Genomic DNA, 13,880 nt, shown 5'->3' on the forward strand with positions numbered 1-13,880 from the left:
CAAGGCAACCACAGTGAGACACCACCTCTTGGCCACTGGGAAGGCCAGGAGTACACCAGAGCCAAGAGTGATGGAGGATTCGCTATACACCGATGTAATACAGAGGAAGAAGGACCACAAGTTCAAAGACAGACTAGCAACAAACAAACAAACTACAAATAAACACAGCTTCTCAAAGGCAGAGCAGTGTAGCCCTCTGTACACAAGAGAAGTAAAAAGCCTATGTCTACACAAAACATGAATATTCATAGCAGCTGTTCACAGTAGCCAAAATGGAGAAGGAATCTTAACATCTATCTATTCGTAAGAACAATAGAATGTGGTACATCCATACAGAGGAGTACTATGCAGCCAGAAGAAGGGGTGAAATAGAAACACACACTACACGAATGTCTCTTGACACCATCATGCTTAGTGAAAGCAGCCAGGAACAAAGATGACTGGTGTGATCCTATTTACATAATCAACTGAGTAGAAGCCCTTCTTAACAGGAAGCAGGCTGATGGTTGCCAGGAGGTGGGAGAAGAGGGGAATCGTGTTCAGTTTGTTGTTGTTGTTGTTTTAAAATATGGACAATTTCTGTTTGGATTGATGAAAATGTTCTGAAACTAAATTCTTGTGGCTTTTATATAACTCATCTCTGTCACTGGCTCATTCCAAATGGTTACAATAGTAAATTCAGGCTATGCCTAGTTTACTGCAGGAAGAAGAACTGTATACATGCATTCGCACATACATACACACCAAATAAATAAATAAATTGAAATTTAATTTTAGAAGAAGAGACTAGACAAGCACAAACACAAGCATAAAACATATATCCTTGTGTATATATGGTGTATATGGTGATATCTTGATTTAGAACACATATCCTATATCTTATTAAAAAAAAAAGTAAAAGAAAGACAGACAACCTAGGAGGAAAAATGCTCAAATGGACACATCAATAAATGCAAGTAGACATTGGCTCTAATATTCTTAAATCATAAGGTAGCCATCACTTCCCACAGTGCCTTAAGGAAGAAACAGGGGTAAATGGGTGGCAAAGGTGGCCCTTTACGAGGCCTGAGACACAGAGCCAAGGGAAGTGAGGCAGAAGGAAGCCCATGTGGCTAGGTGGTCAGTGAAGATGTGTATGGAAGTCCCCCTGCGTGGAAAGTAGTACAGTGTGGTTTCACAGTCAGGGTGCTAGCCAGAGAGATAAGACATCCTGAAGCATGTACTCAAATGAGCGTGCACCTGACTTGGCTGTCCTGGGTTCTTTCTTCACTTGTGAAACAGCGCGTGACAATGCTGTGGGCAATTTACAGGCATAATTTATGGGAAAGCTGATAAGACGGAGCCACACCAGGACACACGCAGAACCTTTGTGTCTCCATCGATCTCCAGAACCAATTTACGGATAGAAGGGAACCCTGAACCCTTCCTGTAGGCACAATGGCACCATAGCACATCTGGAAAGCTAAGAATCCAGCCTAATTAGAAAGCCACAGCATCTGTAAACAACCCTGCCAACAAAGACAGGGAACAGAAACTGCAGGAGAGGAGGCCAGGTTACCTTCCCCATGGGGTCCAGACAGCAGGAGAAACTAGCAGAAGCCTACAGTTATTAGTGGGGTTCAATCAGACTGTGAGCTGAGCTGAGCCAGAATTTACTCTCTAATAAGTCTGCTTCCCCTGTTTGGTACCGACTGACTGGCCCGCCACTGTGCTTGGGAAAATGAGCCAAACCCCATATATTACATGATGGTGCTTGCTACCAGTAGGTTACGCCCCACCCTCAGTGAGGGTGCATGCTGCAGTCTGGACAGCAAGGGAAGGCTTGGTTTGCATGCCTTCTGCAGCAGTGAGTGCAGGTGGCTCTGCACAAAGGATCTAGGAATAAAGATGGAATAGGAAGCATTGTTGGTTGTTGTTGTTGTTTTCGCATACCATATAATGGGGGAAATGCTGTCCCCACAACTGACTACAAAGCACTAGAGAGTCTGTAAAGCTTCTTTGTCAGTTGTTTACTGGATAAACAACTATATTGTCACATTCTGAACAATTTTTCTTTGGGGAAACTTACAAACGTATTTATTTGCAAATCTTGGCGATTGTTTTCTAAAATGAGAAAGAGAAAAAAAAAAGGTTAAGCCAAGAATAGTATTTCATGCCTGTAACCCAGCAAGGAGGGGCAGTTCAAGGCCAGCCTGAGCTACATAGTGACCTCATCCTGTCTTTGAGACACCTCTGGGGTACATACAAAGAAAAGAACTGTAAAATTAAAAGCAAAAAAGACAAACATAAAGTTGGTCTAAGAAATAGATAACAGTTGTCATTGGTAATTATTAAACTTCAACATTTATCTTGGATGTACAGTCTACTCACAAAGCCCAAAGCTAGCAGTGTTAGGATTTTCCTGATAAAATTAAAACAATCCACCCCACTGAGGTCACTTTGTGTGACACGCAGGCTTCTAAGTCCCCTTCTGCTTATACTTTGCTACTTGTGAAAAACAATTCAAAGGGTAGTTCCACTTTTTTCAAATTGTCATGTGATGTCTCCTGGTGTATAATAATAATGTCCACTTTTTAAAATTGTCATGTGACATCTCCTGGTATATAATAACGTCTACTTTTTCTGTCATGTATGTCTTCTGGTATATACTAATAATGTCCACTTTTTACTCGGAGAGAGATTAACATCAGTAAATGCTTTAAAAAACCTTTCTTAATATAAATAATAGATGTCCTCAAAAACAATAAAAAGGAACTAAATGAAAAGGGCAGCTACGTGACGGTGTCTAATGATATTTCTGCTTTCCCCACATACTTTCTGATCACAGCCCTGCAGTCATAAACAGCAGACGCTGTCCTGAGTTAATACTGTGAAGTACTTACTCTGTGACACGCTTAAGTTATCCAACAACAGTTTGGGAAACCACTATGTACTGCTAGCTGGTCAGGGAAAGCAGGAACACACACCCTCCTACCTGGAGCTGGGATGGAACCCAGAGCCCCACCAGTCACTTGTTCTTCCCCCGAGTGAGATGCTGAGGCTGCTGGGATCTGCTCTAACTTCACACGGCGGTTATCTGATACGGTAGAGTGCTTTCATTTGTTTGCACAACCCACACACATCCTCTCCTGAACTGAGGTGGTGTAATCAGAAAACGAGGGGTTTTCTGTCTAGGCTGGAAATCAGTTAACCAGTTAATCAGGTGACCTGAAGCAAATCTTCTCTTTATCCTCAGTTTCCCAAACTGGAACACCTGGAGGCCATTTTTGAAAGTCTCTTCAAGCTCTAAAAATGTATAATTACTCATTATGACACACCAACTATCCCTCCATATCACTATTTATTATATACATCCACACAGGTCTGGGACCATAAAAGTTCTAGTCTCGCCAAGCCCAGTTTTATTCTCAGGGCCTTTGCACATGCTGTCCCCTATGCACAGAGTGTCTTCTCTCTGTTTAACCATTCTCATGTGCTTGGTCTTGGAAGGCCAGACCTTTCCCAACCCCTATCTATACATCAAAGAAAACTGTGGGGGAAAGGGGGGTGTGAGTAGGGTGGGTGACACCCAGTGGGGGGGGCCTTTCCTTTTCAAAAGAGAAGAGGAAGGTGGAATGTGGGGGGAGGACATGCATGATGGGGTAACTGGGAGGAGAGGAAGGGCCAACATTGGGTTGTAAAGTGAATAAATAAATAATAAATTTTTAAAAATCACAATTTCTGTGTTTGTAGCTAAAGCATATCCATTCCCTAAATTTGATCTCTTTTTAAACAGTCTCCAAGTAAGATCAACCATTCCTATTCTTTGTTCTCTCTCTCTCTCTCTCTCTCTCTCTCTCTCTCTCTCTCTCTCTCTCTCTCTCTCTCTCTCGTATGTGTGTTTTGGGGGATAGGGTATGTGTATGCGGGTCTTTTGGGGAATAGGCTATATGTATGTATGTGTGTTGGGGGATAGGGTGTATGTGCCTCTGTGTGTGTGTATGCTTTGGAGGTTAGAGTGTGTGTGTGTGTGTGTGTGTGTGCGCGCGCGCGCGCGCGCGCGTGCTCGAGAGTTTGAGCATGCTTATCTCCCAGCATCATCCCTATTCTTATCAACCGACATTTAGAGGAAAATGAAATTTCAAGGAAGCAACTCCAGGGCTCTAAGGATCTCTAAGCCTGGCAGTTCCTGGTCCAACAGAGACAAAATGCTCACCGCATAAACTGTGACTGTGACATCAGCATGCTTAGGAAAGAAACTTCTATAAGAAGCTGACTACAGCGTGGCAAAGACAAGTCAGTCACTTCAAAGCAGATGGATGGGAAGAGAGAGGTGGGGAGAACCAGTTGACTTCAACTGCGCTACTTCCCAAGCTTTCTGGAAGCCAACCTTTTATAATTGCCTTCGGTCCCTCCAGCACAGTCTGTTGAATATATTCAGTGGGGGAAAAAAGAGCTAAATAAAACTTTGATGCAAGCTTGACTTTTGATTACCACTAAAAATTGCTGAGAGCTAAGGCTTGTGAAATTTCAATGAAGAAAACTTTTATGGAAATTGTCTTGTTGATATTGCTAAGCACTGCTGAGAGCTAAGTTTTATAAATAAATTAAAGCAGACAATACCACTTCTGAGGGAAACTGCTGATCTCTCTTATAGCCCTTGTCTCTCTTAAACCACACATAACCAGTGAAGCACGGCCACCACAGCCTGCTCTCAGATATTTTTGTTATTGTCCCTACCTAAAGTTCTAAGAGGATTAAATTCTGATCAGGTTTCCTTTTTGCTTGGTTAGACATTGGGGATACTATATTCTTCTTTATACAAAGCCTTTCATATACCCCAGGACTGATTTGACACAAAATAATAAAACATCAAGGAAATTGGCAAAAATAACAACTGATTTTTTTAACATCCTAGCAGACCATGCTGAAACAATAAATTTGTGAAGAAGGAGGTCATCCATCCTCAAAGACATGGAGCATAAGGATGCGAGCGAGCATCTTAGGGTACAGAGATGACTCGGAGCTTAAGAGTAACCACTGCTCTTGTACAGGACCTGGGTTCAGTTCTCAGCACTCACATCAGAAGGCTCACAACCACCTGGAACTCCAGCTCCAGGGGACCTAGTGTCCTCTGTTTTCCACGGGGAGCTATGCACTTAGTGGACAGTATCTCACACAGGCACATGCACACAACTGAAAAAAAAAAATAAATGAGTGAATCTTTGAATCTTTCCAGAGCACGAGAACCTGAGGTGATTTTTTGCTGGGCCCTGGTATACGTACTCACTGGGAATCTTTGATATACTTGTGTTCTACAGATGTTTCTTTTCCTTCATCAAGAGCACTAAAAAACAATTTTAGGGCCAACTAAGTTAATGTGTTAATGAATTATATCCTGGACTTTGGGGTGAAGAAGGAAGAAGATAGAGAAACAGCTGTAAAGACGTTGGGCACCTGAATGATACGTGACTACAGACTCTGCCGCAATGTTTGCATATTTATCTCTGTACCATTGTTCTGTGGGTATAAAAAGATGTCCACCTTGGGGCTGGAGAGATGGCTCATTGCTTAAGAGCACGTGTTGCTCTTGCAGAGGACCCAACTTCAATACCCAACACCCACAAGGTGATTCACAGCCACTTTTAACTCCAGTTCCAGGGGATCTGATACCATCTTCTGACCTCCTCAGGCACCACGCACACACATGGTACACATGCCCACATGCACGCAAAACACTCACTAAAATAAAATAAACCCTTTTAAAAGGCCTCTGCATCCTAAGGAAAAGGGGGGAATGTTTTCAATGAAGATAATTAATTTAGCAAATTAAGATAATGTCAGTCCTATGACTTCTGACCTAATATCTTGTCATTTTCAAATAATTAATGAGGCAGATCAGGTATCAAGGAGAAGACAACAAACAAAACTCAAAAATGGAAGACCAGACAGAAGAAAGGGAAGTAAAATAGAAACGAGAAGTTGGTATAACTCCACTTTATTTCAGAAACAGAGAGGCTCAAATGCCAATAAGAAAAATGAGTTTTCATGTAATGATACAGCTAATTCTGTTTGCTACCAAATATTAGTAATCTCTTTCTATATATAAAATTTACATTAAGCCTTATCAGAAATATGTATGTGTAGGGAAGAACTAAGGAATGGTTCCATTCATGATTTAAGTCATACAGTGTTTGCTGCAACCCTGGGATGAGGGGGCTCTGACATCTACAGCAATAGCTCTACAGCGTGATGCAAATGCTTCCAGAGCCTCTGCAGTAAGAATGAATTATTATCCCATGCCACACCAACTTCCCAGCATGCAATGAGGTGCTATGAGATGCAAACTTTTGGAAAGGGACTAGAAGGCCTGTATGCCTGAGGTATCCACCTGGTGATGAACTAACCTACAAGGAAGAAGCATTCATCTTGGTGGCTCTTATCCCTGTGATGCTAAGAGCTTCTAGCTTTCCAAGCCGAGCTAAAGAAAACAACCCTCATATGACCCAGGATGCCCTCTAGAATATAAAAGATTTCCAAGATGTTCAACAGTCTGTGATGTCAGAGCTATAACTAATTGCTTTCATTTCCTGTCAGGGAATCTCAGTGAAAGACCGAATCAAACATCTGGTGGTCATGGATAATCCCACTCTACTTGCTTCCTGAGTAAAGGTTTCCCCAGCTCATCTGCAATCCACTTAACTATGTATCACATCACATACTGAGCATCCACACGTGCAAAACCCTCAGCAGTAAACAGATGGGTGAGCCATGATCCCTGTCCCCAGCTCTCAGGAAGCTGAAAGAGAGAGAGAGAGAGAGAGAGAGAGAGAGAGAGAGAGAGAGAGAGAGAGAGAGAAAGGGGGAGGGAGGGAGGCAGGCAGGCAAGCAAGCAAGCAAACAAAGGCTTTCTTTTTCATTATCCCAATACCTCGAGCACCACGTATCACACTAGAAACGTACAAGAATGAGAATCTGAACTTCGGTTAGCCTCACTCACTAGACACCAATTGGCTGAGCTACAATTTTTAGGACTCAGTTCTGAATCTGTGTAGGGTCAAAGGGCAAAGGAAAAACATCTTGACCCTGACTTGACTCCAAGCCCAAGATCAAAGCCAAGAAATAGAAACCCACCAATCCCCAAACAGGAAAACGCAACAATCCAATCCCAGCGCTTGCCCAAGCTCAGACATTTAAATCCCACCAATCCTCACCCTGGAAATCGCCAACCTGGAAATCTCGTCCCCAAGAAATCACTGAAAAGAGAGGCCCATTGGACACGCAAACTTTATATGCCCCAGAACAGAGGAACGCCAGGGCCAAAAAGGGGGAGTGGGCGGGTAGGGGAGTGGGGGTGGGTGGGTATGGGGGACTTTTGGTATAGCATTGGAAATGTAACTGAGCTAAATACCTAATAAAAAATGGAAAGAAAAAAAAAACTTGAAAAACTGATTTATGTAAACATCTTATTAAATGTTTTCTAAATCTCATTTAAGGAGGAAAAAAAAAAAGAAAAAAAAGAAATCCTGTATAATAAGCCCTGCCTTTTGCTAGGTTCCCTGTCGCTTCTCCCCCAACAGAGGCAGCTCCCCTCCTGGGTTTTTCCCTCCCAATAAATCTCTGACAAGTGAGCTTTGCCATGGAGACCGGCTTTGTGGTATTCCTTGGCTCGAGCCTGTAAGGATATTCTCTGAGCAGAGCTCTAACACTTTTGCCCAAGACGAGCTTTTACTGAGGAAACCTCCCCCTGCCAAAGCAGAACTTTCACTGGGGAAACCCTTGCCCTGCAGAGCAGAGCCCTCACCAGAGAAACCACCCTCTCCTTCTCAAGCTGTTAACCCTTGCATTGAGATACCCGGCCCCTGCAGAGCTTTGGTACGGAACCACTTCTTTAGGGAAAGCCCCAAAGGATGTCCCTTCAGTGCGGCAACATGTACCCACTGCCGGAGCTCATACTCGCTGATAAAGGCTTCAGCCCTGCAAGCGTCAGAGATAATGCTTACAGAGTGGGTCCCTAGGTTATTAGGAACTGACTTCATTCCAAACCACAACTTCCCACAACCTCTTCTTGAAGTTTGAGAATTTTCTAGAATTTACCAGGCAACCCTATTACCACTGACTTACAACAAATGAACCACCCAAGGAAAGTAATAGATACTTAGGTGTGAGCTAGGGGTGCCAACCCCAGAGCCCCTGTCGCCATGGAACCTGGTGATATGACACCATCCACCTGGCACAAGAGCCTGTTCTTGTCTACCACTCTGGGAGACTCTGAGCCTTTCATTTCAGATCTGTGCTGCTGTCAAAATGGAGATGAAAATGAAGTTAAGCATATAAAAGATTCAATCTACATAAGATAATTTTAAACTTCATATACAAACTGAAAGTGTTATTTTAGAAGATCCAATTAGAGGCAGACAGGACCAAAAAAATATCCTGTTCAGTGTGAATTTTTTTTTAATACAAAAAAAAATTCACAACAGTTGTAACTGAAAATAATAAAATACACTCAAATTAAATTTTATCTGTATTACAGGTTATAACAGTTCTCTCTCCTTCCTTCCTTCCTCTCTCTCTCTCTCTCTCTCTCTCTCTCTCTCTCTACTCTACTCTACTCTACTCTACTCTACTCTAATTTTTCCCGGAGTAGCAAGATGGTTTCAAAGATAGGTTTTGAAGAAACAGCCCTGCAATTTCTTGTAAGAATATGCAACTTCTAGCATGGCACACTTTATGCAAGGCCTTTTATCTTTCTTTGCCTTGGTTCCTCATTCTGAAATGAAAGCAAAGAAGCCCGTGTGTGTAAAGTACTTAGCACTGTGTCTGGCACGTAGTCAGTGTTTCAAAAGTTATAACCAGTGTGCCTGAGAATGCTAAGCTAAGAAAGGCTTGCTTATGCACAGGCTGGACCTAGGCCCCCTACATATAGGTAACAGATGTGCAGGTTGGTCTTCATGTGGGTCCCCTAACAATTGGAGGGGGGCTGTCTCTGACTCTGGTGCCTGCCTGTGGATCCCTTTCCCCGAGCTCAGCCGCCTTGTCTGGTCTCAGTGGGAGAGGATGCTCTTAGTCCTGATGTGACTTGATGTGCCAGGGTGGGTTGGTAGCCAGGGTTGGGAGGCTACCCTTCTCTGAGAAGAGGCAGGCAGAATGGGGGGAAGAGGTTGGGAGGGTGGGACTGGGAGGAGGGGAGGGAGGGGACACCTGGCTTGTCACACTGGCCCCTTTGACTTTATAGACTCTGTGCTGTATCAGACAGTACTGCAGCCAGCAAACCAGCTGCTGTCCAACTAAAGTCTCCTGCTTTCTTAGTAATAATTGTTGCAAAATTCACATAGTACTGGGTTTCTTTTACTAAACAGCTCAACATTTTTCTTTTTTTAATCTATGTTTGTTTTTTTTATTAACTTCTTTTTTTATTAGATATTTTCTTCATTTACATTTCAAATGCTATCCCAAAAGTCCCCTATACCCTCCCCCTGTCCTGCTCCCCAACCCACCCACTCCTGCTTCCTGATCCTGGCATTCCCCTGTACTGGAACATATAATCTTCGCAAGACCAAGGGCTTTTCATCCCATTGATGGCTGACTAGGCCATCCTCTGCTACATATGCAGCTAGAGACACAGTTCTGAGGGTACTGGTTAGTTCATAATGTTGTTCCTCCTATAGTGTTGCAGACCCCTTCAGCTCCTTGGGTACTTTCTCTAGCTCCTGCATTGGGGGCCCTGTGTTCAATCCAATAGATGACTGTTAGCATCCACTTCTGTATTTGCCAGGCACTGGCATAGCCTCACAAGAGAGAGCAATATCAGGGTCCTATCAGCAAAATCTTGCTGGCATATGCAATAGTGTCTGTGTTTGGTGGTTGTATATGGGATGGAGCCCCAGGTGGGGCAGTCTCTGGATGGTCCTTCCTTCTGTCTCAGCTCCAAACTTTGTCTCTGTAACTCCTTCCATGGGTATTTTGTTCCCCATTCTAAGAAGAAATGAAGTATCCACACTTTAGTCTTTACCATTATTCAGCAGGATTTATTGTTGGTTGTTGTTGTTGTTTTTGTTATTGCCATTGGGTTTGGGAGGTTTTGTTTGTTTATTTGCTTTTTCAACAAACTCCAGTCTTGTGCTTCCCTGACTTGTGTCCCCGTATTGAATGGAGCCTCCCCAGGAAATCAAGGGGCCTATCTCATCAGGCATTTAGCTCCCTAAGTAGAAAGCAGCACCACGCACCATGGTCTGTGTTATTGTAAGATTGGGTAACATAAGCTGTCAAGCTCTCTGTTTCCTCAGTTCCCTGGAACATGCGCAAACGTGAACAAACTAGCCACCGGAAGAGAGGAGACGCAAACTGAAGAAACGAATGGCCCGAGAGTTTTCCAATGTGATAATTTAACTGGGTTTCTGAAGATCTATCTAAAACAAACTTTCTCAGTACACTTTGAAAAGCACACAGAGTGGATTAGCAAGGAACAGTTTCAGGACAGGCTTCTGGCCATCATGTCACAGGAGCTGGGTACAGAGACTAAAGAAAGGGTTGCCATTAAAAGCATTCAATGGCCATGAGGGAACTAAGAATGGAGACTACTAAAGCAAGAGGCAGCCTCTTCACTGTCCATTAGTTTTGGTGTTTTGTTTTGTTTTGCTTTGCTTTGTTTTGTTTTGAAAACAAAAGAACTACAGACAATTTAAACTTCTCAAATGGTTCCAGTGGTTTTCAGCCCAACTCTAGAATCTTACTTTCTAACTCAACGTTCTCATGGGCTTCCAACCTCACTGGACTTTTTGAGTTGTGGTTCTAAGAATAGGGAGACAAAAAGAAGACGACTCATCCCTGCAAACAGGAAATGAACACACACCCACAAACAGGGAAGTAACTCCAGTATGAAGGGCTTCGTGGATTTTCTAGATAATAGGCAGAGAGGAGTCATTTGAAAACCTGCCCAGTATTGTTAGAAGTACAGATAGTTAAAGAATTCTGATTCTTATCTTTAAATTATAATTCAATATAGCAAGTATTTGTTGTCTTAGGTATGTGGATCTAATCAATCTCTTGGTACATGCTAAGCACATACTAAGCACACACTCTACCACCTGGCTACAGCATCCCTACCCCTGGTGACTATTTCACTTCTTACTGTGAGAGGCAACAAACCTGTGATCAGCTGAAGAAGCAACTCACTAATGAACAACAAGCCACCCACGACAGCAGAAAGCATGAACAATCCAAACACCACCCCACACATTAGAGGAGTGGAGCGTCAGGAAAGGAACTCGGCTAGTGGCTGGGGTCACGGGGCCAGTGAGTGACAGCCAGAAAAAACAAGGGCAGTGAATAAGGGTTTGAAGAGGGAGTTCTAAGTTTTGGACAACCACATCATTCCACTCTTTCCAGTTCTTACAACCACTGAAGCTGCTTCACATTCAGACAGTGGACTGGGATCTGAAATTCGAGGGGCTCCCCTGTCTTTTCTCTGCTTAAACAATCAGGACACTTTGAACTTTGCACAGTTGGCCTTACACACCTATAGGTTCTGAGTCCATAGAATCAACCAACCCTGGAAAATACATGGAGGGAAACTGCATCTGTTCGAACGTATACGTCTTTTCTCGTATGATTTCCTAAGCAGTGTAGAATGAGTAGTTTTATAGCATCAATATTATATCTGATATTATAAGCAATATACAGGTAAGTTAAAATACATAAGAGGTTGTATACAGGTTACATGCAAATGTTTCACTCTTTTACATAATAGATTTTAGCATCTGAGGAGGTGGTGAAAGGAGCCAGCCCTCTCACAGATATCAAGGGCCAATCGCATACTAAGGATCTTCAGAGTGAGTTGGCCAGTGTGTTACATTTTCTCCTTATGTGTATGGTGTTTTGCCTGTATGTGTATCTGCGCACCTCACATGTGCTGCTCCCACAGAACGGCATCAGACTCCTTGTAACTGTAGTTGGAGCTGGCTGTGAGCATCCATGCAGATGCAGAGAATCAAACACAGGTTCTCTGAAAGACCAGCCAGTGCTTTTAGCCTCTGAGCCATCTCTCTGCCCTCGCTGAGTTGTATTGTAATGGCATCACTCCATATTTAAGTTGACAGTGTAGGCTTCTACACGTTTGGGGTTGGTACCTTTACTACCTGTTACCGCCTTTTACCACTTGTGTTGTTTTATGTCTATTTTCCTGGATTTACTATGGTAAATTTTAGTTATAACAAATCATTGCCATAAAATGCAAAAACTTACCAATCTCTCCCTCCAAATATGTTTGCAATTTTAAAATAATCTTTACTTCTGGAAACAATTCTTATCTGAAACTCTTTTGGGTTTGTGAACTTCTCGGATAACATGAGAATGTAGGAGGCATATCATATACTATGACAGTTCTCAATAGGCACCTGACATAACTAGTCACGTTACACATACATATGTATTGGACATGGGTAGAATGAAGGGTGAGCTTGGTCTTGCTTCAACCTTAGTTTTACAATTAAAAGTGTCGAAGCTTTGGTTGTCAGCATTTGCAGGGGTTTATAGTTAAGGGAACATGGTCCAATGGTGAGTGAACCTGAGATCAGCGCTGGTCATAGTGTTACACCACAGGAGAAGGAAGACTGGTTCAGGAGAAACAATGCCACTCTGCATAAATCACTGGAACCAAAACACGGAAGAAGAAAACAACCACAAAACAAGTAAATCAGCAGCTGATAGGAATAGTCACAATTCAGTCCAAGCACCAGGGCCACCAGGCATTCACCCTGCCCACATTTGCTCTAGCACATTGTCAAGGGAAATCCGGTTCCTAGCCATTCTCTACAACCTAAAATTACTTCTAACAGAAAAGACTATGGCAGTAGTAGAAAATATCATGTCCACCATGGCAAGGTTTTAACTTGGGTCAGACAGAGATAGCCACTCACTCACATTCCTTGTGGGAAGCCAGACGCTGTCTAACCAACACTGTCTTGCCCACTGTACCTCAACATCCCACATCAGATGCTCAGTAAACATATGGTTCTTTAGTCTCCCTAACCCCATCAAAAACACCACAGTAGATGCTTAGCATCGAGAGCTGAAGGATTCCCCTTCAGTAGATCGACTGCAATAAATGGTTCACCAAATAACTGATCAGCTGCAGGTGGTGAGGAAATGTTCACACAAAGTAGCTTGGGCTTTGATGCATAATATGGCGGTTTGTGGGGAAAAGCCGAGTGCTGAATATGCCTAATAAATTCTATAAGGACCTATAAAATACAGGAATGGATTTTCTCTGGCAGATTAATTCATTCGAGAGCTGCCACCAAATGGATGGCTACCTATCTTAAACTATAATGAAAGACTCGTGCTGCGTTCTATCACATGCTAAATCTCAGCTCCCAAATCTCAATGACAGCAAAATGACAGCTCAAGTTCATTAACTCAATGGAGAGCAACAGTGTCAACGCTGAAAACAACAGAGTAGACTGCGATTGTCTCCTACCTCCGCTCGACCCTCATAGTAGCTCAACACGGATTTTGTAAGTACAAAAAGTCTCTCTTTGTAGTTTAAGGGTGATGTCTTCTTTTTCTGCTGGGACCTTTTAATAAGAATCTCTTCTAGGATAGTGTTGAAATTCATCTCGGTCTTCTGGTTGCTCTTTCTCCTGCCATTGACGATCTCCGGATTCTACGGTAAGAAAATAAACAGTGAGGATGTGGTGTTAATTTCCTAATTCATAATGTCCTATTTCCTAATGCAGATTGTTCAAGGCAAAGAGCTCTTCTCTGACTCAGCCTCCATCCTGCCCTGCCATTTCCTAGGAAAATCTAATCAAGATCGATGATGATGATGATGGCCATGATAACGATGGTGATACATGTCTGCCTCTGTTTCTCCCAGTATCCCTTAGCTCTCTAGTACC

At 42.9% G+C, this 13,880-nt stretch overlaps 1 protein-coding gene across 9 annotated transcripts in view; it reads right to left on the bottom strand.

The window, feature by feature from the left end:
• Positions 1–13,880, bottom strand: part of Tec (tec protein tyrosine kinase) — a 112,937-nt gene that overhangs the window by 54,279 nt on the left and 44,778 nt on the right. For all 9 annotated transcript variants that reach the window (NM_001113464.2, NM_013689.5, NM_001113461.2 and 6 more), the window contains one exon: positions 13,460–13,645. In NM_001113464.2, coding sequence (NP_001106935.1) covers positions 13,460–13,597 — 138 coding nt within the window. In that variant the 5' untranslated portion in view covers positions 13,598–13,645. The remainder of the gene's footprint in view (positions 1–13,459; positions 13,646–13,880) is intronic.

This window comes from Mus musculus, chromosome 5, assembly GCF_000001635.26.
Source record: "Mus musculus strain C57BL/6J chromosome 5, GRCm38.p6 C57BL/6J".
NCBI lineage: Eukaryota > Metazoa > Chordata > Mammalia > Rodentia > Muridae > Mus > Mus musculus.